The sequence below is a fragment of the Pogona vitticeps genome, chromosome 2 (assembly GCF_051106095.1).
Source record: "Pogona vitticeps strain Pit_001003342236 chromosome 2, PviZW2.1, whole genome shotgun sequence".
NCBI lineage: Eukaryota > Metazoa > Chordata > Lepidosauria > Squamata > Agamidae > Pogona > Pogona vitticeps.
The window spans coordinates 72,778,991-72,805,129 of NC_135784.1; the positions used below are offsets into that span (position 1 = coordinate 72,778,991).

Genomic DNA, 26,139 nt, shown 5'->3' on the forward strand with positions numbered 1-26,139 from the left:
TGGCTCATAGCATTTGATATACATTCTCTCATTAATAGTTTTCACAGTCTTGTATATTTATTTGTTTTTAGGAAATTAGAAGACTGCAATTTTGGGAGAAACTAAAGTAACTCCTTTGAAATCACTGGAATCCAGCCTATGTGTTGAAGCAGATAGGAACAAAATTTGGACCCCACGCATGATTCAAGTATGTTCAGGGTGTTGGTTAAAACATAACAAGAATAAATGCCTTCTCATAAACTGAAAAGCAAAATGTTCAGCTCTGCAGATGCTAAAACGTGGATGGGCAACATTGATGGGCTTGGGAGCAAAATTTTGAACCCCAAAACCAAAATGGCCATACCAGGCCTGGGAATAGCTGAAAGTGACAATTAAAACCCACCAAGCAGCCAACCAGAACAGAAATGAGAACAAAACCAAAGGAGAAAAATGTGGAGAGAAGTTGCCTTGTAACCAAAGTTGGATAGCTACTACTTTTGGAAGCCTTCAGGCACAGAAACAGGCATCTCACTATTTTTTATGTATTCTTAATAGGGGAGCTCTGAGATAGCTTTGGGAGCCATAAAAAAAAGCCCCTGGGTGCCACATGTGGCCTGCAAACTGCATTATACCCATCCCTGCTCTAGAGGCAATATGATACCAATCTATAAGAAGGGGAACAAAGACAAACCCTCAAATTATAGACCATTCAGCCTTCTATCAATAGTAGGCAAGCTTTACAATAGATATCTTAATAATAGATTAATCACATGGATTGAGGAGAAGGATATCTGAGGGAATGAACAAAGGTTTTAGGAAGAACCACTCCACTTTTGACCACTGTATAGTACTGAATCACCTTACAGAAAAGTATATGGGCTGTCATGGGAATGGCCTGTTTGTAGCTTTTATAGATTTAAAGTCTGCCTTCGACTCAATACCCAGAGGAAATTTATGGGAAAAACTCTACTCTTCCTCAATTGATAAGAGGCTGTTACGTACATCTTCTCAGAAGCCTCTACCAACAGACCACAATTAGGATAAAATGTGGATGGTAAACTATCAAACTCCATTCAGACAGAGAGAGGGGTTTGCCAAGGTTGCATTCTGGCACCTACATTATTTAATCTGTACCTAAATGACTTTCCTAAAAGCTGCTCAGCACCTCAATTTCATTCCCCGAAACTGGCTAAAATCAGCGTGGCCCTACTACTATACGCAGAAGACGTGGTTATCATGTTACTATCGGAAGTTGGTCTTAAACGAATTCTACTGTATGTGCATTTATGAGTTACTGCAGAAACAACCTATTAACAATTTACTAGGCATCGTAAAGTTAAAGAATGGGTTATTGAAGGCCAGCGTATAGAGCAATTCAAAACATTTAAATACTTGGGAATTGTCTCCTCACGTACCCTCTCCTGGTGTCACCAGAGACAAGCAGCAGTGCAGGTGGCTAAGAATACCAGCAAAGTTCTTAGATGATACCACTATGTCCAGGGTGGGCAGTTTATCCCTGCTGCTCTGCAGATAGTTAAGTATAAAATTCTTGCACAGCTCCTGTATGGTATTGCGATTTGGATAAGTGGTTTCAATCCCTCAGTTGAAAGTGTCCTGTCAAATTTGCTGAAACTCCTATTCACTATGCCAGGATGCGTCTCTTCAGCTGCCTTGTGTTTAGAGGCTGGCCTCCAGTCAGTGGAATGTCAAGCTTAGTTGTATGCATTCCAATTCTGGTTGAAGGTGGTATATGGTCCCACAACCAGTGGGTATTTACACTATCTACAAAAATATGTGTATCAGCTCATGGCATAAGAGATTTATAGACAAATTACATCTTTTAGGCTTCTCTGTGGACTTCTTTCTGAGTGAGCCTTATGACAGTATCAAGTCAATGCTTGTACAACGCATTAAAGATATAGACCTCCAGTATCCACTAGCATGTGCAGACAGGACCAATGTACTTTGGTTTAAATTTTAACTTTCCCAAGTCTGCAAATTACTTATACCAAATCACAGTACCAGTATTGTTTTGTCTTCTCAAGGGCTAGGTTTAATTGCTTTCCCTCAGCCTTGTTAAAAGGGCATTTTAATAACATTCCCTATGGAGAAAGGATATGCCCCTGTGAGGAAGAAACAGTTGAGTCCCTGACACACACCATTCTAGAATGCAGCTTATATAGGTTTGAAGGCATCCGCTATCTCTACTCAATAATGTGTAAATGTACTAGTATATATCCCACAGACTACCACAGACTAGGTTTCTGCTGTCAGGAGAGAACCAATTAATAACATAGTTGATGGCTAAGTTTTTATTTTCAGTTTTAAGAATTCATAAAATGTCATATTAAGACAACCACCTGACTGTAGTTTTATACTGTTGATATGTTCTAACAACTTATTTATTCTGTATATCTTGTATTATGTTTTTATCTTTGAGTCTATGACCGTATAATAAAACTTAACTAACAAAGAACAATATCTACAAAGTAGTAAAAATGATGGTTCCTGTATCCATCTGAGAGACATTCATTGTGTGCTTTAAGTGGCTCTCCCCTGTTCCTATAGCATTGAAAATGAATATCGAGCATGGTTACAGTAGCTGGGTTGAGTTTTTGAAATCAAGTTAAAATCACATGGTAGCTACGTGGTATTTGGATTGGTGTGTGTATTAACTTGGAAAAACATTTAATCCTTTTAAAAGCTGTGTTGTGTATCAGTTGAGGGGGCTACATGGGCTTTTAAAATTGCGGCAATTGAGGCTTTGTCCTGTGACTGCCTGGCCTTGCACTGGGCACTTGCCCCTGCTGCTATGATGAGGGAGAGTTGTTCCCATTGGTACTGTCACATACAGCACTGATGGTACCTGTCTGTCATGGGTTTGGAGGGAAAGTTCCATCCTATGGGGAGTGGAAGGCGGGACATCAGGGGGGAGGAGCTGTACTGTATATATATTTGGAGCTTGTGCGGAGAGTTAGGAGTTAGAGTCTGTGTGTCAGACTGGGTACAACTGTTTGTCAGTTAGTACATACCTGATAGGTTCAGGTTTCTATCTGGGTAGCCAGAACTGATAGGTTCAGGGTCTGTGCGTTACCTTAAAGTGTTCAGTGGGAACCAATCTGTTGTATGTATATGATTAGGACTATGCCACGTTCCAGTTTCCTATTTACCTGATTCTTTTATTTACCCTGTTTGTTGTTTCAATAAACCTTGTTCTTTTGTTTATTAAAATCCATTCCTGGTCTGTGTGACTCCTTACAGGGAATGGTTGGTGGCAGCATAACTACAGGGTGGGATACTCCAGTAGGTCTGGGGTTGCCACATTGATTGGTGTCCAGCGTGTGGGATACGACTGGTCCAGTTGCCCAGTGGTCCAGCAAAGCCTTGGCAAGTGTGCCCAGAGCAAGGGGGGTCTAGTCAGGGAAAATCTGAGGGCGCGTAGGTAATCTTCTAGGCTTACCTCACGGGGAGGTAGGCTAGTGGAAGAACGTGCAAACTCAGGTTGGGGGACTAGATTAGGGAGCTCTGAGGCAACCCATTTTGGCGGGAAAGGGCTGAGGCAAAGCTGCGTGAAGTAACAGTGATCTAGCCTGTCTGCTGAGAGGCCTAGCAGAGGGGGTGGATTCTACCTGGCAACAGTTGCAAGTTGGTGCTGAAGGAACAGCAGCAGTCTATAGAAGGCTGTTTCTGAGGCAAAAGGAAAAAAGTCGTCGTTTTATTTTGAGGCGTGACTTTTGAAGGCAGCCTGTTCTGGGGGGATTATGCCCTTGACTAGAAGCCAAATGGCAGAAATGGGGGAAGTGAGAGAACCACAGGGAGACCAAGGTTCTGAGGAGGAATTTGGCTCAGTGCAGGATGAGAGCACAGGAGAACTGACCTCAGAACTCAGAAAAATGCTCCTAGCCCAACAGCATGAACTGAGGGTGAGGGAAATGGAGGAAAAGGAAAGGGAGAAGCAAAGACAATTTGAAATGGAAAGAGAGAGAGAGAGAATGGAAAGAGAAGAAAGATTAGAGAGAGAAAGAATGGCGTTTGAAAGGGAAGAGAAACAGAGACAGTTGGAGTTAGAAAGAATGGCGTTTGAAAGGGAAGAGAAACAGAGACAGTTGGAGTTAGAAAGAATGGCGTTTGAAAAGGAAGAGAAACAGAGACAGTTGGAGTTAGAAAAAATGGCGTTTGAGCTGAAGAAGCTGGAGATGATGAGTGGAAATAGGAATAACAATAATAATGAGGGGAACCCAGGGAATGGGGAAGGCAGCCTGTCTAAAACTGACCTGAAGAAATTCCCGGTGTACCACAAGGGAGATTGCCCTGAGGTGTTCTTTTCCCTCGTGGAAAGAGCGTTTGTGGACTTCTCAGTAAGGGAAACTGAGAAGATGACTATTATGCGATCTTTGATCAGTGGCAGCCTGGCAGAAGTCTATGCAGAGATGCCAGTGGAACTGCTGAAGGACTTCGCTGAGTTTAAAAAACTGGTGTTTGCCCGGCATGGGATAAATGCTGAACAGCTGAGGCAAAGATTCAGGTCACTCACAAAAAAACCAGAGCAGACTTTTACCCAAGTGGGGGCCCAACTGGTGAGGTTGCTAGAGAAATGGCTGTCTCAGGAGGGGACAGAGACCTTCCAGCAGCTCAAAGACCTGATAGCGCTGGAACAATTTTATTCAGTCCTGCATGGGGAACTAAAGTTCCATGTGAGGGAGAGGAAACCTAAATCGGTGACAGAAGCGGCAGAGATCGCAGATTTTATTTCCCAAATAAGGAAGCCCTTAGGTGCTGAGGGGAAAACTGTGGGTAAGCCCAAAGAAACCTACAGCAGGTACTCTCAGGGACCAGGGAAAAACCAGCAAGGGGGAGGGGCCCATGTTGAAGGGAAGCCCTCAGACATGAAACCACCAAGACCTCAGATTTTGGAGGGAAAACCAAAACCAGATGAGAAAGACTCCAAATACAGCAGAAAATGTTATTTCTGTCAAGGAAAGGACCATCTAATCTCAGAGTGTGAGAAATGGAAGCAGATAATGGGAAATTTGCCTCATGATTTGAGTGGAACCAAGCCAAAAGCTGTGTTCTGTGTCCAGACAGAGCAAAGCTCCTTGCCACTGAGGGAGCCGGTTGCCATGGCTACTCAATCTGGACCAGTTACATCTGCTGATCAGGCTGGGGAAAATGGTCCTCTTGTGGAGGTCAAGCGCTGCTTACTAGTGAGGACAGATTCGCAATTGTTTGAGACCGCAGGGGTGGACGTAGGAATACTTGACCATCAGTATAGGGGGCTAAGGGATACTTGTTCCCAGGTGACCCTGTGCCATCCAGACATTATTCCTAGGAAGTATATAATCCCAAATGAGAGCCTGAAGGTGGCAGGGATTGAGGGGCAGGTGATCTCACTGCCAGTAGCTGAGGTACCTGTGAGCTTTCAAGGCTGGAGGGGAGTTTGGCGGCTAGCGATTTCATCGACTCTGCCAGCAGCCGTGCTCGTGGGAAATGACCTGGCTGAACATGTGAAACGGGTGCTAGTGATTACACGCTCACAAGCTACCACGGGGACAGTTCAGGGGGGTACTGAAGAGCCCGAGGTTGAAGCAGATGAGGGTAGTCCCGAAGCCGTGGCAGAAACCTTAGCCACGGACAGCAAATTTGGCCAAGAGCAAAAGGCAGACGCCACTCTCCGAAAGTGTTTTGAAAAGGTGACAGACACCCAGCTAACACCTGAAACCCCAGCGAGATTTCGCGAGAAAAAGGGAATTTTATATAGAGAGACCCTGATGAATATCTCAAAAGGGGGAGATGGGATCAGAAGTCAGCTAGTGGTACCTGAAAAGTATCGCCCCATGATCTTACAAAGGGGGCACTCTGACATGTTTGCTGCGCACTTGGGGGTGAACAAAACACAGCAGAGAATCACACAAAATTTTTACTGGCCTGAAATAGGGAAGCAGATCAAGGAGTTCTGTAAACAATGTGATGTGTGTCAGAGGCAGGGGAATAACCGTGACAGGACCAAAGCGAAGTTGTGCCCTTTGCCTGTGATTGACACCCCGTTCAAATGTATAGGAGTGGATATTGTGGGACCTTTGCCCAAGGCCACAAAGAGGGGGAACCGGTTCATTCTCACCATTGTGGACCATGCCACGAGGTACCCCGAAGCCATACCCTTGACTAATATCGAAACTAACACAGTGGCAGATGCCTTGGTGGGGTATATGTCCAGGATGGGATTTGCCTCAGAAATAATCACAGATTTGGGCACATCGTTTACATCAAAGCTCATGAAACGGTTATGGCAAATCTGTGGAATTAAACACAAGGAAACCACTGCCTATCACCCCGAAAGTAATGGGTTAACGGAGAAGTTCAATGGGACTCTGATGCGCATGATTAGGGCTTACTTGGCAGAGAATCCAAACAATTGGGACCAGAAGCTGCAATCCCTTTTGTTTGCTTATCGATCAGTGCCCCAAGCCAGTACCGGGTTCAGTCCATTTGAACTTTTGTTTGGGAGAAAAGTAAGAGGTCCGCTTGATTTAATCAAACAAAATTGGGAGCAGATCACCCAGGGTGACCCACAAGATGTTGTGACGTATATAGACACTTTAATGAATGACCTGAAGAGAAACCTAGAGCTAGCAGCAGAAAACCTGCAAGCTCAGAAGGTCAGACAGAAAACCTGGTATGACCAGAAAGCCAGGGAGAGGCACTTTAACCCAGGGGAGGAAGTGCTTTGGCTTAGGCCCTGCAAAGAGAACAAACTGCAGCTCAAATGGGCAGGACCATACAGGGTCATTTCCAAGATGTCGGATCTGAACTACCTTATAGAACAGGAGGAACACCAAGCACGGAGGGTGGTACATGTGAATGCCCTGAAACCCTACTACAGAGGGGAACAGAGGGTTTTATTTGCGATAAAAGCAGCTGAGAGTGAGGAAGCTGAATTACCCTTCTGGGAGGGTAGAGGGGATGTGAAATACAACCCAGATGAGGTGAAGATCAGTCCTGCACTCACCCAAGACCAGCAGCAAGAACTAAAAGTGCTGCTCACTAAATATCATAAGGTTTTATTAAATAAGCTGGAGATAGTGCTGCAGAGGTTAAGTGCAGCAGGGCTAACAGTAAAGGCAAGCAAGTGTCAGCTGGGTAGCCCAGAAATAAAATACTTGGGTCACATAGTAGGGGGAGGAGTGATCAAACCCCTAGAGGCCAAGATAGAAGCCGTTCGTGATTGGCCCAGACCCAACACCAAGAAAAAAGTCAAATCATTTCTTGGGTTGGTGGGCTACTACAGAAAGTTCATCCCGAGGTTTAGCGAGATTGCGGCTCCGCTGACCGATCTGACGAGGAAGAAGACTGATGACCGCATCCCGTGGACCAGCGACTGTGAGGAGGCGTTCCAGAGGTTGAAGGAGGCCCTCATCAACTATCCAGTGCTGCGTGCTCCAGACTTCGACCGGGAGTTCATCATCTACACCGATGCGTCTAACAGCGGGGTAGGAGCAGTTCTTTGCCAGGAGGATGAAAAAGGTGACCAGCATCCAGTGTCCTACCTGAGTAGGAAACTCCAGAAAGGTGAGAGACATTTGGCAACCGTGGAAAAGGAGTGCCTGGCCATAGTATACGCGATTCAGAAGGCCAAACCTTACATCTGGGGAAGACATTTTGTTCTGTGCACTGACCACTCACCACTGCAGTGGTTAAAGACAATGAAAACCCATAATAGTAAACTTATGAGGTGGGCTTTAAACCTGCAAGATTTTGACTTTGAAGTGAAGGTGGTCAGAGGGTCAATGAACCGTGTTGCTGACGCCTTGTCAAGAAGACCCGACGAATGAAGACGGCGAAGAAACCATGGACTGTGTATATTTTGGTGACCAAAAGTTAAATGTACCTGTTTATTGAACAGGCTTGGTTTGTATTAATAAAGGTAACTTAATGTATTGCAAATATTAATGTTTAAAGTAAGTATGGGTTATGGGATTGTGTTATAATGTATAACTGTTTTTGTGTTTTGATCCTGGTTGTTTTTTTGGAGAAAAGCACTTTAGCTTTTCCCCCGCAAAACAACTTATAAAGAGGGGAGGTGTCACATACAGCACTGATGGTACCTGTCTGTCATGGGTTTGGACGGAAAGTTCCATCCTATGGGGAGTGGAAGGCGGGACATCAGGGGGGAGGAGCTGTACTGTATATATATTTGGAGCTTGTGTGGAGAGTTAGGAGTTGGAGTCTGTGTGTCAGACTGGGTACAACTGTTTGTCAGTTAGTACATACCTGATAGGTTCAGGTTTCTATCTGGGTAGCCAGAACTGATAGGTTCAGGGTCTGTGCGTTACCTTAAAGTGTTCAGTGGGAACCAATCTGTTGTATGTATATGATTAGGACTATGCCACGTTCCAGTTTCCTATTTACCTGATTCTTTTATTTACCCTGTTTGTTGTTTCAATAAACCTTGTTCTTTTGTTTATTAAAATCCATTCCTGGTCTGTGTGACTCCTTACAGGGAATGGTTGGTGGCAGCATAACTACAGGGTGGGATACTCCAGTAGGTCTGGGGTTGCCACAGGTACCCACAGAATACACCACAGAAATGAACAGTGCTTGACTCTGCAGTGGTGAAAAAAACACTGATCCAAACATGGTTCCTCCCCACATGATTTTAACATGGGATCATCCCCAAGCCACTCTGAGCAGAGATGGTTTCTATGATTGAGATTGTTTGGGGGGATGATCCTACAAAAAATCATGCGGATCCATGAGGATCTATGCCTCTGATCCATTTTTGCTCAAAGACTACTCCCCACTCCTCCAACCCTGCACCGGACTAGCTGCACCCTCCCCTTCCCCTCAGGCTCCCTGCACCTGTCTGTCCACCCGGCCCTGTGGGTCTTGTAGCTGCCGCCGCCTCTCCCACCACCTCTGCTGGTTATCCAAAGACACAATTTGCAATGACAGAAATGTTTAGATATGTGGAGATGATATAAAGAAATCAGGGTGTCAAACGTACGCTAAAACAAACTACTCTCTGATGTACTTTATGACACTTTGGAGCACCACACCCTGGAGTTGGACACAACTGGACTAAATGTCAAGGGGAACCTTTACCTTTACCTGGCAAAGTTAACCATGTTACTCTCCATATTATGGCGACACCTTATTTTAAACTGCCTTAAAAAAAAAAAAGCAGAATGTGATACAACAGCATTTCTTATTGTTAGTAGGATCAAGCCTTAAGGCAGCATAAAACCTGAAAAACTGCAAAGATTTTCAACTCCTAGGGGCTGTCAATAAGTCTTGGCAAAGCTGAGTTGGGGGGTGAAGGCACAGGAAAATCTTAATTCAGGCCTGGGTGGTAGCAGACCCCATATAAACAAACCACCTACTTCTTCAAACAAACAGCCTTTTTTTCCCCTCAAAGTCCAACAGTATTAAACTCCGTGGCTCAGTCTAGATTTGCAAGTATAGTGTCCTTCCAGGCCTCGGCATTCTGATAAATTCTTGCTCCACACTCCTCCTTTCCAAAAGCCATTCAACAAGCAAACTAACCTGGCTTATCAGGCAGCTCCCAATGATTAAGCAGCTGAATAACTAAAATGCTGCTGCCAAATCTTTCAAGGCTTTATTTATTTATTCTATTTGTACCCTGCCTATCTGGTCAAAACGACCACTCTAGGCTTTGAAACTTCCTGCTTTTCTCTCACTTTCCCTGGCTCATTAAGTCACTTTGCAGTCTCAATAGATAAAAGTTTTAAAATCCAAATTCTTCTTTTAGTAAAACAATACAAGCAATAAAAGCTGCTTTATTTTTTTTTAAAAAAAAGGTCCAAAAGATAAAATATTTAAAGAGGGAGTGGAACTTAGCACAGAGGGTTTTCCCTCCCTGGAACCAGAATGCCCCACACCTCAAATCAGAACGTGCCACTCAGAATTCTCAACAGGCCCCTGGGGGTTCCCGGCACACTTGAAGGGGGCCACAGACTGGAAGCTATTCTTCACACACCACCTTACAAGGTTCATTATACAATCTTGATTCGGCCTATATTTCTTTCACCTTGTGTTAATGGCTATGCCCCAAAGGCTATCATAACTGACTCTGAATGTTATAGCATGCAGCAGCAGGGATGGCAGTGCTGTTGTTTTTTTTTTTTTTTAAAGTTTCAGTGTACTGGGAGTGCAATGCGGTTGTGGTGACTCAGTGATGTGGAGGAAGCACTTTACTTTCCACTGCAGATGGCAGGCAAGGTTGGGGCCCTTGCTGCCTTTAGTGTTTATCTCCTGTCTGTGCTCGGAGGGCAACTGCTGTGCTATTTAAATTTGAGACCTGGGGCAAAGTCCTGATTGACGTACCATAACTACAATCATGCATACTTCAAAATAGTACTACCTGCTTCTCCTTATTTGCAAATATTAAATGCTGAACAGTCCCTCTCTAAAATTTAGTCCTTTTTTTGAACATATTTTTCCTGCCTAGTTCAAGGAATTTAAACAATGTTCTCAAATGAGAATTTTCCATTTTAAACTTGGAGGTTTGAAGACAAAAAAGGCCCCCAAACCTACCTGCATGGGGAAGTAAAACCTGTAGCAATGACAAAACCGAGCAACCAGTATCAAGTGCTTCTCTTGATAGTTTCCTAAAAAGAAACCTCAGATGTGCTCAGAGATGACACTATGAGACAGTTTGAGGTATCATGCATTTTGATTTTTTTATTATTTTAGTCATTCTATGTTTTGCCTCATTATGATAACCACCCCAAGTAGTGTTCTCACTAAGTCGGGCAGGCTATACTCGATAAATAAATAATAAAATAAAATAACGCACTGTTGTTCTGATAAGGAATTCTGGGAACAAATTGGCAGCCTCCAATATCAAGGAGAAGCTGCCTTTTTAAAACTCTTATGCTTGTAGCCTCAGTAATGTGATGTCGTTGTACAGCATCAATCTGGAACAATTCTGTCTTGTTTTTTAAAGTGGAGGAACATCGATCAAGCTACCAGATGGAACAGCGATGCTACTAAGTGAGTATCCCCCTCATTCCAATGCCTGAAAAGCCCTTCCATTTTCTTCCCCTCAAGTGGGGCAAATGGGAAAAAAGGAGGGGACCTTGGAATCATCATAGATCACAAGATATTCAAGCTTGTGCCAACAGTGTGATGTGGCTACCAAAAATTCAAAAGCTGTTTTAGGCTGCATTAACAGATGTACACTCTCCAAATACTAGTTCCCCTCTATTCAGCACTGGTTAGATCTTATCTTGAGTTCTGGACACCGCACTCCAAAAAGGATGCTGAGAAATTGGAACAAGTGCAGAGGAGGGCAACAAGGATGGTGAGGGGCTGGAAACCAATTTTTTGAGAAAAGACTAAAAGAACTGGGCATGTTTAGCCTTGAGAAACGCAGACTGAGGAGAGATATGATAGCACTTTGAAAAGCTGTCATACAGAGCAGGGGCAAGACCGGATCTTGATCATCCCAGAGTGAAAGACACACAACAATGGGCTCAAGTTACAGTAAGCCAGTTTTCAGTTGAAGATCAAGAAAAACTTACTAATTGTTAGAAAAGTATGGCAATGGAATTAATTACCTCAAGAGGTAGTGAGTGCTCCAAAACTGGAGGCATTCAAGATAAATTTAGACAACCACCTGTCAGATATCCTTTGATTTCTATTCCTGTGCTGAGCAGGAGCTTGGACTCAATGGCCCCTTCATTATTCTATGATTCTATGATATTGGGACAGCACTGAAGTAGACTCCCTCTCATTTTGATCAGCAGAGAGAAGGATACCATTTGGAAAGTCTGCCATAGAAATCACAATGTGTTGACTGAGCTAGTCCTACTTTGGCACCTGGGAAAAGAAGGGAAGCACCGGCAGAACGAGGAGTGTCGTGGGTCCTAGATTGTCAAACACTATGTGATATTATAATTCTAGGGAAAAGGAGTCATCATTCATGACAATGCTTTCTACTAGGATATGTTAATTTTAATTTTGATGATGGGAGTAGGACTTACCTGACAACTTTAGTGCCATTTCGGAATGCCTGTATGTCTACAGCGTAATTGCCATCAGCGTGAGATATCAAATTGATCTCTGAAAATTGTGCCTATTGAAAAAGAGAAAAGAAAAGAAACCAAGTAAATAAACCTGTCAGGTAAGATTCTTAAGTGGCTGTCTATCTTTTGTTTGTGCCTCTGGCTCTAACTTTAACATCTTCAGGCAGGCCAGTGTTGAACAGAGTAAAAGCTCCTCTGTCATTGCAGAGTGTGCCAGAGGAAGCTGTTGAAAGAGATTTTTATGCAATGCATGGATTATCAGTCCTATTTGGAAGTCAAGTGCCTTTAGAAATTTTGAAGCTCATCTACAAGCTGACCGGCCTTTCAGTTGGTGTAAGTGACCAACTGCTCTTGAAGGATAGAGCAGTAGGGTCTAAATACTAAGGAGCATTCCACCCCCCCATCATGTATACATCTGAGATAAAATACTGAATGTTTGGGATTTCTTTTTAAAAAGATTCTGTGTATACATTTGAAAGCACATCTTTGTGTTTTAATTAATGCTTTAATATTGTGTTTTAATAAAGTTTTGTATTTATGCTGTTTTATGATACGACTCACATTTTAACTATTCTAAAATAGTTAACATAGTGTTTGCATTAGAAAATTGGTATAGAACTCTAACAAATAAATAACTAGCAAACCCTTTGCCTGACACCGAGGATGAAAAATGCCAACCACACTGCAAGGGATGGTGCTCAAGATATCATAGGCATCCTTCAGTCTAGAGAGACTACGGTAACATGCTCTGAATCGAGGAGTGTCCTCTCCAGAAGCCCGGGTAAAGTAATATTGAGGATATCAAAATTGACAGTAAATTCCTTAGTTAATACCTGTTCTACTTTGATCTCATATTCGCCATGGACCTTTTTCCCACGAAAAGATTTGGTCCTAAAAAAGAGGAAAGAACGCATTTTAAACATGCCACCAATAAATGAATTATCCTTTAGCAAGCACTGCAAAAACTTTTTAACATTATTCAACTTAATGGATACATTTTTTACATTTCATTTAAACTTGCCTAATGCACAGACTTTTAACAAAAAGAAAGCAATGGATATTTTATATGTCTATACAGCAAAAGCATGCTATATGAAAATAATGTGGATCTATCTTGGATATTGAATATAAGGGCCGTATCATAATCATGGTGAAATAATCTTCCTTGGAGTCACCTTTTCTTTGTAAATATCCTCTCGATGAGGCAATTATATCTGATCTCTAGCAAGATCCAAGTTTCAACAAATGACTTCAGTTTTGAAAATAAACACTAATACTGAACATTACATTATGCCATCTGGAGTCTAGCAAAATGTTAAACAAAATGAGACCACAAATACTTCCAGTGACTTAATTCCCCAAAAGGATTAAACATTGAAGTAGAAAAGCATTAAAAGCTTCCTGAATGTTTTAGGCTTAAAAGATCATTCATGGCTTTAAAAAAAACAAAAAAATAACCAAACCTCAAACATAACATCATAAAGCATGTTCTTAGTTTCCCAGATTCAGAGGACTAAACTCTGACTAACTTTTGAAGTGCTTATTTACTGAAAAATTGGGCCTGTTCCAAAGTAAAGTGGCGCCTTCAATGCTAAAAAAAAATTTAAAAAATCAAAAAACCATCAAGCCATATTATTCCCAGCATATGAACTTGAGAAATTTGCGGCAACGTTTAATTTTATCCATTTAATGTATAAATTACTTTCTTGTTTGAAGAAGTAAAGTATCAAACATAGGAGGTCTCTTAGAAGGTCTTGTTAGATGAGGACTGTGATTCCCTGCTTCATTTACAGCTACTATATAAGTGAAAATCAACAGTGACCAAGGCAGCAGTTCTATGTCAGTTTTGTTAACCAAACAAAGTGTTCCTGAGGGAAGTAAAAATAGTTTTATGGCGTGTTGGAAAGAAAGCTACGGCTACTTCTTTTCTTTTTATGTGGAATTCACTTGCTCATTGGAATCTGTGCTATATTAATTAGTACTGAGGAAAAGATCCTTTCCCAGCCACTAGGTAATACTTTTAATTTGGCGGCAGGTGGCTTTGCTAGTGTGTAAATTAAATTTTATCCTGAAATATCTGATATGAGGTTTGCTACATTTCTGTTTGGTTCTGTTCTCAACCAAAAAAGGAGCCATGTTTTTTCTATACATGGCCATGGAGGTAGGTTGGGGCTGCTGAGTGATTGTCAAGACTTTGTCTAGTAAACTGGGAGGCACATTTGAATCTTTACCACCAGATGAGAAATCGGAAGGTACATCGCTGACCCGCGACTGCAACCCCCAATTTTGAAACTGACTTTAAGCACTGAAGCCTCAGCGACATATCTGGCTGTGATTTTAGAAATGCTTCATTTCTTCTGCACCACCTCCAGGATTGTGGTGCCCAGTCTGAGGAAGACCCTTAGGGGTCTTATGTCTATGTTGTTGTTGTCTTAGCACTCTCATATAGTTATCACCCACTCTTGCCTTTGGACCATTTTACAAAGGAATGCTCTGACTGAAAGATACTGTTCGCTTTGAGACTGAATGGCAAAGAAATGGTCAGCAAAGAAATGGTTGCTGATATATGGTTGTATTCATTATTTATTTCTTTAAAGTATCTGTACCTTGCCTTTCTCCTCAAGGGGATCCATGGCAGCTTACAATATGAAAAACCAACAATACAAAAAATGGAAGGGGCATTTAAATTGTTAGCAGCAATCACCAGGGGCACCTGACCTGTAGTACCACCCCAATTTCAGCTTTCCACTGTGGAAAGGTATATAGAGTGGTAGCACTTACTTTTAAAACTTGACAGTAGCACTGAGTTTTTTCAAGTAACATATCCAAAAATTCCTCCTTCCTCTTTGCATCTGTGGTCAGGTCGCTAGGTCATTATTATTTTGTTCCCTGAGATTCAAGGAAACCAGGCCAAAAACTGAGACTCTGTGATGTGACAAGAGCTAGGTAGGCAATCGTTGGGAAGGACCCTAGAGCTGGTCTTGGGTCAGCTGACTGGGGCATGAGGGGCACTGCAGAAAATAGACCCCAATTTTGTGTAATACCTGCTAACCAGTGAATAGAAGAACTCAGAATAAAGAGAGGGGAAAGGCACGTTTTTCTGCAGCTGATCAAGTGGCAAAGTACTCCCAGCAGCTGTTATGATTCCTGCACCATTGTTTCTATGCTCACATCTCATGCAGCCTTACCTACAGTATATGCTACAAGTGGGTTTTTACCCCTGGCCCTATACAGATGTTGGGGCCTGTGGGTAGTTGATCACTTGCCTTTACCTCTAGGTTTTCCCCCCAAGCCATGTGCCATGACTGAGAGGGCTTTGTGCAACAAGTACGTGAGAAAATGCAGTTGATGCTTCACCCCCTGCTTTGTGCTAAATGGCCCAATGACCCCTAGCATGTGCATCTACTGGATCTCTCTGCTGCCCTCCCCTCTTCGCTTTTTGGCGTGATGACACCACACACATGCAAGGCACAAAGAAATTTAGGCTGAGATGGAAGCCTGTGCAACTATCTCCATCCATCCTGCCACACCAATTGGGAATGGATCGAGACATCTGTACAGGCTTCAGAAAAAAAAATCCTACTTCTTCTTTCCCCGGTGCTGCAAATCCTAGGATTTGCTTGTCTGATGAACAAGAAATTCCCCGAGACTCTAGATGGCATCCTGAGACCAGGCAACCCAACTTGTGACAGCGACTCTGATTTCATGGGGACAGTAAATCCAAACTAGATCTTAGTCCTGACTTTAAAGCAGCATTGCAATGTGATGTACTCAGTTTGATGACAGAGTTCAATATCTTGGATAATTCCTGTATGAAGGTAAAAGATAAAGCTTCCCCTTGACATTTAGTCCAGTTTGGTCTGACTCTAGTGTGCGGTGCTCATCCCCATTTCCAAGCCATAGAGCCAGCATTTGTCCGAAGACAGTGTCCGTGGTCACATGGCCAGCATGACTAGACATGGAATGCAGTTACCTTCCAACCGTGGTAGTACCTATTTATCTACTCACATTTTTCCATACTTTTGAACTGCTAGGTTGGCAGGAGCTGAAACAAGTGAGGGAAGCTCACTCCGTCACGTAGATTCGATCTTACGACTACTGGTCTTCCGACCTTGCAGCACAGAGGCTTCTGCGGTTTAACCCGCAGTGCCACAATGTCCCTAATTCCTGTATAGTCTAGACTAAAATCCAAAGGGGGTTCATTGCCTCTTTAACAGTGTAATCATGAGCTTCTTCTGCATCACCTGCCCATCGTTCAATATCAATTTCACCATGCAGGTCCCTAGATGGAACTAGGCCATGTACTAATTGAAAATGATTTATACACTGCAATGACTTCCACATGTAACAAAACAACGTATGAGCAAGGATTCTGGAAGTATGGGGAGGGCATTTTATGGTAGCAGTTGTTAAGCAGTTAGGAGCTGGAAAAACTTGCCAGTCTATCTATAAGTCATCAGCTAGACTCACTGTACAAATTAGAGATGGGCATGAATCGGAAAAATGGTGATTCATTTTGATTAATGATACATCAAGGTTGATGAACCACGAATTACAAATCTACTTTTTTCTGTTGAATTGACAAATCAATTTGTTAATTTATTTTTGCCTTTAAAACCTTGTAAAACCTCAAGCATCTAGAGACACCAAAATTGCAGGGAAGCTTCCCTTTACTCTCCTCTACAATCACTCCAGTTTTGTGAAGATTGGGTTTCAGACATCTAAGTTATATTTCCTGGGTCCTCCCAGGAAAGTGCCCTTTAGCAGGTGGCCTGAGGAAAACCATAGTGGAGAGTCAGGGGAATTTTCTCTGAAATATTGGTGTCTCTAGGTGCTGGGGTTGGGGCATTTTATAGCCCAACTTATCAACAAATCAAAAATCACTAAAAATTAGTTCATTTGTATTTGTTGAGGGACATCATTCTGACCCCCTTCATGGATTGCTGCCTTGTCGTGGCGAAGGGGCTTGAGTAATTCAGAGATCATCAGCTTCTTATAGCAAAAATCAAGCTTAAACTGAAGAAAGTAGGAAAAACCACTGGGCTAGTCAGGTATAATCTAAACCAAATCCCTTATGAATACACAGTGGAAGTGAAGAACAGATTTAAGGAACTAGATTTGATGGACAGAGTGCCTGAAGAACTATGGATGGGAGCTCGTAACATTGTACAGAAGACAGCAACAAAAACCATCCCAAAGAAAAGGAAATGCAAGAAAGCAAAGTGGCTGTCCAACGAGGCCTTACAAGTAGCAGAGAGGAGAAGGGGAACAAAATGCAAGGGAGATACAGAAAGTTACAGAAAATGGCATGCAGACTTCCAAAGAATAGAAAGGAAAGACAAGAGGGCCTTCTGAAATGAACAGTGCAAAGATATCCTGTAGAGAAAAAGAGTAGAAAGAGAAAAACCAGAGATCTGTTCAAGAAAATTGGAGATATTAAAGGAACATTTGGTACAAAGATAGACATGATAAACGACAAAAATGGTAGGGACCTCACAGAAGCAGAAGACATCAACAAGAGGTGGCAAGAATACACAGGGGACTTATACCAGAAAGATTTGGATGTCCCGGAGAACCCGGATAGTGTGGTTGTTGACCTTGAGCCAGACATCCTGGAGAGTGAAGTCAAGTGGGCCTTAGAAAGCATGGCTAACAACAAGGCCTTTGACTATGCCGACAAAGGTCTGCATAGTCAAAGCTATGGCTTTTTCAGTAGTGATGTATGGAAGTGAGAGCTGGACCATAAAGAAGGCTAACAGCCAAAGAATTGATGCTTTTGAATTGTGTTGCTGGAGGAGCCTCTTGAGAGTCCCCTGGACTGCAAGGAGAACAAACCCATCCATTCTGAAGGAAATAAACCCTGAGTGCTTACTGGAGGGACAGATCCTGAAGCTGAGGCTCCAATACTCTGGCCATCTCATGAGAAGAGAGGACTTCCTGGAAAAGACCCTGATGTTGGGAAAGTGTGATGGCAAGAGGAGAAGGGGATGACAAAGGATGAGATGGTTGGACAGTGTCATTGAAGCAACCAACATGAATTTGATCTAACTCTGGGAGGCAGTGGAACACAGAAGGGCCAGTCGTGCTCTGGTCCATGGGGTCACAAAGAGTCAGACACAACTTAACGACTAAACAATAACAATTATTCTGACAAATGCAAATTGATGAATGAGCATTTTTAATTAATTTAGCAATTTTTTAAAATTGTGCTAATCTCTAGTACAGACTCTAGTACAGATGCATCTGATTTAACCTTCCTGCCTTTGGCACTTGATCTCTTCCATATGATGTCTGTCCTCCTCTCCCATCCTCTTTTGGACAGACCATTTGGCTTGCAGCTTGACCTGCGATTAGAATTCCACAGCACTGCATATACTGAGCCAAGTTTGGAGAATTTTGTGGGCTCATAATAGGATGTGTCATTACTCAGATGCCTGTGTAATGAGTTCCTGAACTTATTTGCTTTCATTTTCACTACTCCTCTAAACTTTACTTCAAAGTTGATCGCTTGTTCATTTTTATTGCAAAACAAGCAATGAACATAAACAAGCCTATATCCTGAGTACTTAAAATAGATAGAGTGGTGAGAAATAGTCATGTTTGGCTGTGAAAAAGGAGTGTGTGGTTATGCTAAGTCATTTCTGGCAAAGGGAACCTATGTTTACTGATGGAGTGGTAGATGCAATGGCAATTGAATTCAGAGCAAAACACAACCTCTTCTCTCTCTATGAATAGTAAGTACTATAGAAGGCAGAGACAGCTATCATATGAATACTGATCCTTGGTGTTGCTCCCAACAGTTGTTACAGTGAGGGTTAAGGAGCTGGCCTAGGAACTGCAGAAAAGTGATGCCATGCTAGATTTGTACTCCTCCCCCTCATGTTGTATGGCAAGGATCCTTTTAGATGAAACATCCTGAAATGAAGTCCAGCTTTCTCAGCTCCAATGAACGGGACCAAAGTGGGACTCTGAAACCAAAGGAATCTCTTCCTGCATCTCCCAAACCACTGCCTAAAGAAAACAGCTCAATTTGTGTGGCTTTTTAAAAAGACCTTGAGACAACTCATTTCCTGTTTTCCTGAACTGTGATGGGAAGCAGAAAGAGAAAGGCACCTGAAAGATACTTAAGTGGAAAGGGTACTGCTGCCAGGGCATTTGAATCAGCTGATGATGTGTGCAAGGGATAAAGATGGGGATCACAGATTGATAGGGATAAGGAGGAGGAAGAGCTAAGGAGGGGCAAAGATAAAGACATTTGTTGGGACACCACCTAGAAGGGCTTGCCATGTAGACTATCGAGGAGAGATGAATTGCTCACAGAAGTTATCGGTGTAAGGAACTGGGCCAAAAGGATTTATTGGCCCATGCAGGATCTAAGCTATTGCTCCTAGCAGTCAGCTAAAGCGTAGGGTTTGTCTGATGCTGGATATCTTCCAGGATGTGATTGAATGCTTGATTTAAATTGGGAGTTAGCTGTAACCCATTTCAGTCAGCTAATGCTTCTCCTGCAGTCCCAATGCTCCTTCTGCCTGGTCTTGCCGATCAAAACAAGTGCTCCTGTAATGTGTCCTGTTGTGGCTGAGTGGTTAGGGAGCAGCCCAGATGACACTGCAATTGGGTTTAAGTCTTGGGAATTCTCACTCTTTGTCATTCTTTTTTTTTTAAAGCCATTTAAAGACTTGGCTCTTCAGGCAGTCCTTCCCTCCAGTCAACTAGCTGATCCCTATCTTTCTTGTTTGAGTCATGCCATCTTGGTAATATGCTGTTTAGAAATAAGTGTTAAAATTGTGGTTTAGATGGTTTTTATATTGTTTATATTCCTGTGCTTTTATTCATGTAAGCCGCCCTGGGTAGACGTTGTCTAGAGAGGCAAGGTATTAAGTCTAATAATAAATAATAATAATTTTAAAAAGTGCAAGAGATGAATATGGGCATGATCACCAATTGGTTTGAACGCCCATCTCTTCCAGAATTCTGTGCCCCATGGTCTGACTGTCCATAGCAGTTGCTAAAGCATGAAGTATCCTTTTATTTCTACACAGTTATAGGTGCATTTATGGTGATACGTTTTCCTGTCAAAAATAAAAAATAAAGACAACAAAAACATTGTGGCGCCTTAAAGATGAAATGCTATATTTTAATGTGAGTTTTTGTGAACAAGACCACTGCCTCAGACACATTTTTCTGTGTGTGTGTGTGGAGGGGGGACTGGCACCAATCCCCCTGCTGGTGAGAGTGGGTTTCCCATCTCCCCAAGAGTTAGGGTGAGATTCTCAATCAGCAGTGCACCAGTGGACTAGAGCACGGATAGCACCGATGTAGACAATGCCTTGGAGGCCACTGTATAGCCATGTTGGACTGGAGATTTAGGGAGGAAAGCGAAGAGGACGAAGTGAACTGTTGGGTGGATGCCATCAACTAGGAGGTATTCGAAGCCCAGGACATTCTGCCACTGCCAGGGCACTTGATGGCTGGTTGGGAGATGATCTTTCATCAGGACCCCAATATTGGGCATTGCTCATGCTATCAGAGGAAGCAGCACCGGTGCACAAAATGAGGTGAGATTGTGTGAGGCAAAGTGCCTATAGAATCAGCAAAGAATGCAATGCTGGCGAAGGAAGCAGGAGAGGCAAGGGACCCTACAGGAAGGACCCTATTGAAAGCATACCCAATGCTGCCCAACTGACCCTCCTTCTCCTATTAACCTCCCTATGCACTTTTTTAGTCTGGTGAGCCCAGCCACATCCGTAGAAACTTTGGCTATGCCTCCAAGGAAGAATACCACATATAGAGTGCAGGTGTTGCCAGCAGTGCCTATAAGGGAGTAGCTGAGGAAGGCACCCACTCTACGCTAATCCAGGAACAGCTGAGTGCCTGCATTCAAGACCCATGTTGTGGCACTCTGTGCTTGGCTCAACTGCGACGAGTTTTGGAACTGGTAGATGAACTGGTAGATGAGGCGGGGCTCCTCTCCTCCCGGTAAGGGACTGTTGTTGACTTGGTCTATTAACTTGGACTGTTTGGGAGTACAGTCAATTCCCTGGTGCCCCAAAAGTTCCCAAGTTTTATTGTTGAGCCGCATTGGCTCATTTAAAGTTGAGTTGCTCTAATAAAGGAGCTTGCTGTGTCATGTTGGAGAGGCCACTCACACTGTAGCAACTCTTGTTGCCAGTCCTGATCCCTCCACTTGGCTGCTTATCAGCAGTATTCTCCCAATCAGGACAGTGTGTTCTTTGTGCGTATCCTGCCCAGGGAGCTATCAGGTACTATATAGAAAGACATTATTGACAGAGCAGGGGATAGTGCCTCACCTCCAGAAGTTCAAGAGGTTTCCACTCTGTCCTAGTAATGAGTTGCTTGCACTATGTTATGCAGGATCTCCTTCCTCATTGACATACAGCAACAAAAAAACAAACAAATGTATGGCAACTTTAAGATTAACAGATTGGCTTGTTCTAGTGTCAGAATATTAGTTATGGAGGCATGGTTGTGCCAGAACAGTTGCTGATTGGTAGGCTTTACTGTTGTTTCCAGGAATACTGGAGATACGTCTACTGTGTTCACTGTGCCATTTTATTATCAGGTTGCGTGTTTTTCCTCTTTTTGGCTGACAATATATAGAACATTATAGGTATTCGACTGGTTTATCTGAGTATATATATATATAGGGCTGCACTTCTAAGAGTGGCCAAAAATAAATGCCCAGGAAGAACTATTAACAGAATCATCATTGACATCGTTTCAACTTCAAAGTACAAGAGACTACCTTTTATGCTGCCGGCAAATGGCAAACAGAAATAGGCTCAATTGAGTTCTTTTTAAGGATGTGTCTGGCGTACAAACTGTTTTGGAATTATAACCTGTAATTTGTAAAAGTACAAAAGGCACTCTTTCTGCTATATGGGAGACCAAAAGACACAATATTTTGCCAAAGGATATTTTGGTCACTGAAGTGAATACTGTTTTTGAAACCTAACACAGTGGAGATACTGAAGCTTCATTTTAACACAGCTTCAGTAGAATTAACACTGATCAAATTATCTTGAGAACATTTTATTGTCCAGCTCTAAAAATGAGAACATATTTCCTCCCCCCCCCCCTTTTGTTCCCATTATATAAAATCTAATTTAGCTGCAAATCATGACTGGAAACAATGGTTGTTTCCCAGCCTATTGCCCTGGAATGTGTGGATCACATGTTGAATAGTTTCAAGAAGCTCACACATTCTAAGCTTCTTGTTGCTTCCTGTAAAATATTCAGGGCTTGCCAGAACAGAAATTAAAAATTGATGCAAACCTTGTATGTTCAATGAATCTGTCGTTTTTTATAATAAAGGATACATGTTATTTTTAATAGGGCTGTAATGATTTGAATAAGAGAGGAAATGCTGAATGCCTATAAGAAAATTAACAAAAACATGTAAGGTACTTTCACAAACAATAAACATTTTCCCAACGTGTCAGCATATACTTTAATGTGTTTCTTTTTTTTTTTTTTTGATACTTAGCCTCTGTTTCTCATCAAACAAAAATGCAATGTTCTACTCAGCCCTCTTGGAGGTAATAGTTACTATCTATTACCTCTTGGAGGTAATAGATAGTTGTCTTCACAACTATCCCTTATGGGTTTTAGAAAAACATACAAGCTGAAACACACAGCTGCTGGTTTCTGCTGCCCTCTTGTGTAGAAATAAGTAGATAACAATCCAAGGTAACCTTGTGAGATAGATAACTGAATTCAGAGCCAGGGGTTGGAAATATCATTCTTCACTGGGCCTCCCAAAAGAACAACCAGGCTGGCATGGCCTTTGGCAAGGTATATGGTCCCAGAATGCCCACAGTGTAAACCACTTCTTGGAATTTTACATCCAGAAAACCAGGAGAAGATTCACCATAAACGAGAGTCAACATGATGCCACACAGTTGTTGTTGTTGTTGTTGTTGTTGTTGTTGTTGTTGTTGTTGTTGTTGTTGTTGTTGTTGTTGTTGTTAATCCAAGTTATATTCTAGTAAATAAATCCATTTAATTTTAGTTTTTGTTTCAACAATGTCTGAAACTAATATAGAACAAACATCTTTAAGCTACCTGAAATCCTGTGATATCATGATGCAAAATGGCAGTGAACCAGAATGGAGCATTTAACTGGAAGTGAAATACATTTCACTCAGCGTAGTGCAGTGGATAGAGTGATGGACTCTGACTCCGGAAATTTGGTTCAAATCTCATGGGGTGCAGTGGGGAAGAGAGATGGGTGGAACTTGTAAAACCAATCCTTAAATATCCCATTTAGATCAAAAGCCCTATTAGGTTCACTATAAGTCAGTTGCAACTTAACTGCACATAACACAATAGTATAGGATGAAAGGCCCATGTTAGATTTGTTGATTTGTGAACACCGTCAAAAATCTTTGATACATTTTTATGAAGTAGACAATGCATATATTTTACAGTGTAGCTGGATCTAAATTATACTCTTCTTCCAACCCTCAGAAAATATTCCGTGATTTTAATATGAATAAATATTTTTTCTGTCAGAGCCTTCCACCATTTTAATGTGCTCTTTAAAAATTCCAGCAGGATATGCACACGACCAAGTCACAGAGAAGCTTACCCACTTGATTTATAAGTGGGATCCATTCTATGTTTCCAAAAGCTGGATGGAGATTGAACCCCCTATTTTCTTTGTTTATCTGGTTTAAAAAAACATTATTGAAAATAATGATGACAAGGATTAGGTGGCACTTTCAATTGTGTCCAGAAAAGAACTGGAAGCCGATGCAGAAACTGCAAGAACATGATAATTCAATCAGATTGCAGAAACCTAACTATATTCTGCATTTTCTACCTGTGCAAGTTTCCAAATTCAGAGGGCCTGGAGAAGTTAGTTTGCCACCCAAAGGGGCACCCAGATGTGGCCAGGGCAGGTGTTCCAGTTTGCCACCCAGTCCTTCAAAGTTAAGATGCAAAGTCACCCAGGCTATTTTGGTCCAAGACAAAGAAAATTCCATAAGCACCTCCCCCTACCACTGCTAGTGAAAAAATACAATAACAAACTAAATAGAACTGCTGGATAGTTTGGTAACAGCTAGATAGCTCAGTGGCTTAGGAATCTGGCTGCAGAGCTACTGTGCCTCCTTGACAGGGGCTGGACTTGATGATCCACAGCGTCCCTTCCAACTCTGCAGTTCTAAGATTAGGTAGCATTTGGCAGTCTTTTCATGACACTCAAAATCCACTGTGCCACTCAAGACTCAGAAGGTCTGGTTTCAAATCCCTGATCAACTATGAAAGCTCTCTGGAGGTGTGGAACTGGTAAAACAACCAGTTTACATCCTCAGGACAAATAAATTGAATTATGCTGTCCACAGAAATAAGAAAAGTGGATGCCATAGGTATGATCACTGATTCTTCTTTAAGTGAAGTTTCAGTCAGTGAGTGGGGTGAATTGACACCTAGTTGCAGTCCAAATTTTAGAAAAGCTATCTAAAGTATTCTAGCACCTTGGGTGGCCCCTTTTAAAATCCAGACTAAAACCTGAAACTGACTGACTCACTGCTCAATGACATAGGAGCCACCAGCCTCTACTCATCTCACCATCATCTCAGGGGGAGAGGATGTCTGCCCCTCGGGATCTTCATTACTGGGTTTTTATTTGTGTGGATTTTAATGTTGTGAGTCGCTTTGGGTTCCTTGTTGGGAGAAATGCATCATCATCATCATCATCATCATCATCATCATCATCATCATCATCATCATCATCATCATCATCATCGGGTCCCTCAGGGATTACTCATTTCCTCAGTGCTTTTTCATCTCTATATTAAAGCTGGGAGAAGTCATACAGAGATTTGGAATCAACACACAGCTCTCTCATTCTCCTTTTCTTCACTTGCAGCTGATGATGTACAGGTCCTTGAGTGCTTCCTGGCATTGACAATGGACTGGACAAGAGCCAATAAATTGAAACCAAAGATGGAGATCCTACTGTTGGGAATATTATCAGACTGATTAGTTGAATATTTACTTGGCCTCTTCCTGAAGGATTGAGTCCACAACTCGGGGCCACTCTTGGACCCATCTCTCTCTTTGGAGGTGTAAAGCTGTGGCCACAACTGCCTTTTAATCAACTTTGGTAGATTGCTCAGCTGTGCCCCTATTTGAGTAAGAAATGCCTAACAACATTGGTTCATGTGCTGATAATCTCTTAAATAGATTAGTGTAAAACTCTTTACATGGGGCTGACTTCTATTAGTATTGAACTACTGACCTGAAATATTTAAATCTGTTTTGAATTTGTTTAATTTTATTTGAATACAGGTTTTCTAATTTCAGTTAGTAATAGAGCTTTTATTGTATTTATTGTATATTGTGGTTTTCGTATTATATGATTTGTAATTATGCCTTGCTCAGTTGTGAACTGCCCAGACTATGTTTACACTAACAGGGTAGTATAAAAGTTGAACCAATAAATAAATACATAAAAAATAAATCTAGAGGATCAAAAATGCCTGGTGTTTTTATTCCATCAATTTGCACTTCATTTATTTGAGAATAAAATATAAACAGATGTTTCTCTATTTCCAAATGCATTTGTTAGTAAGCTGAATGACTTTTCTCATGAGTCTAAATGCACATGGCTACACATATGTGGTCAGAGATATTTGGAAGATACAATGAACTCCTCCCTGCACACCACCACAACACAACATGTGAGATGACAAAGCACATTTTGAATGGATTCAGTATGTACACTGAATCTAAAAGCAACACTACTCATTCAACATATATAAAATACTGTATTGCCAAAATCTTTAACAGTAAATACCTAAGATTGCAGTTAATCACTGCCACCTGCTGGTTAAATTTTTGCTTCAAAATTGGTTTCATTTTGAGCATATATGGGCATAATTCCTTCTTTTAAAACAGTATCACAAATGAGCCTTAAAGTTACTGTTTCATATATTTAGGCTAATACATGTCTGCAAGTTTAATCCTCATTAAAACTGAAGAAAGAGGCTAGTTATCAAAGTCATGCTTTTAAAAGTCCTTTCATAAAATTTGCCTTGATCTTATCCTAAACACAATTTGGTCTTAAGAAAACCCTACTTCAGTGGAA

At 41.9% G+C, this 26,139-nt stretch overlaps 1 protein-coding gene across 1 annotated transcript in view; it reads right to left on the reverse strand.

Moving 5' to 3' along the window:
• SYN2 (synapsin II) overlaps positions 1-26,139 on the reverse strand; it is a 201,446-nt gene that overhangs the window by 100,842 nt on the left and 74,465 nt on the right. Inside the window, exons 2-3 of the mRNA XM_020802549.3 lie at positions 12,857-12,914; positions 11,982-12,073 (exon numbers count right to left, since the gene is read on the reverse strand). Of these exons, the coding sequence (XP_020658208.3) occupies positions 11,982-12,073; positions 12,857-12,914 (150 nt within the window). The remainder of the gene's footprint in view (positions 1-11,981; positions 12,074-12,856; positions 12,915-26,139) is intronic.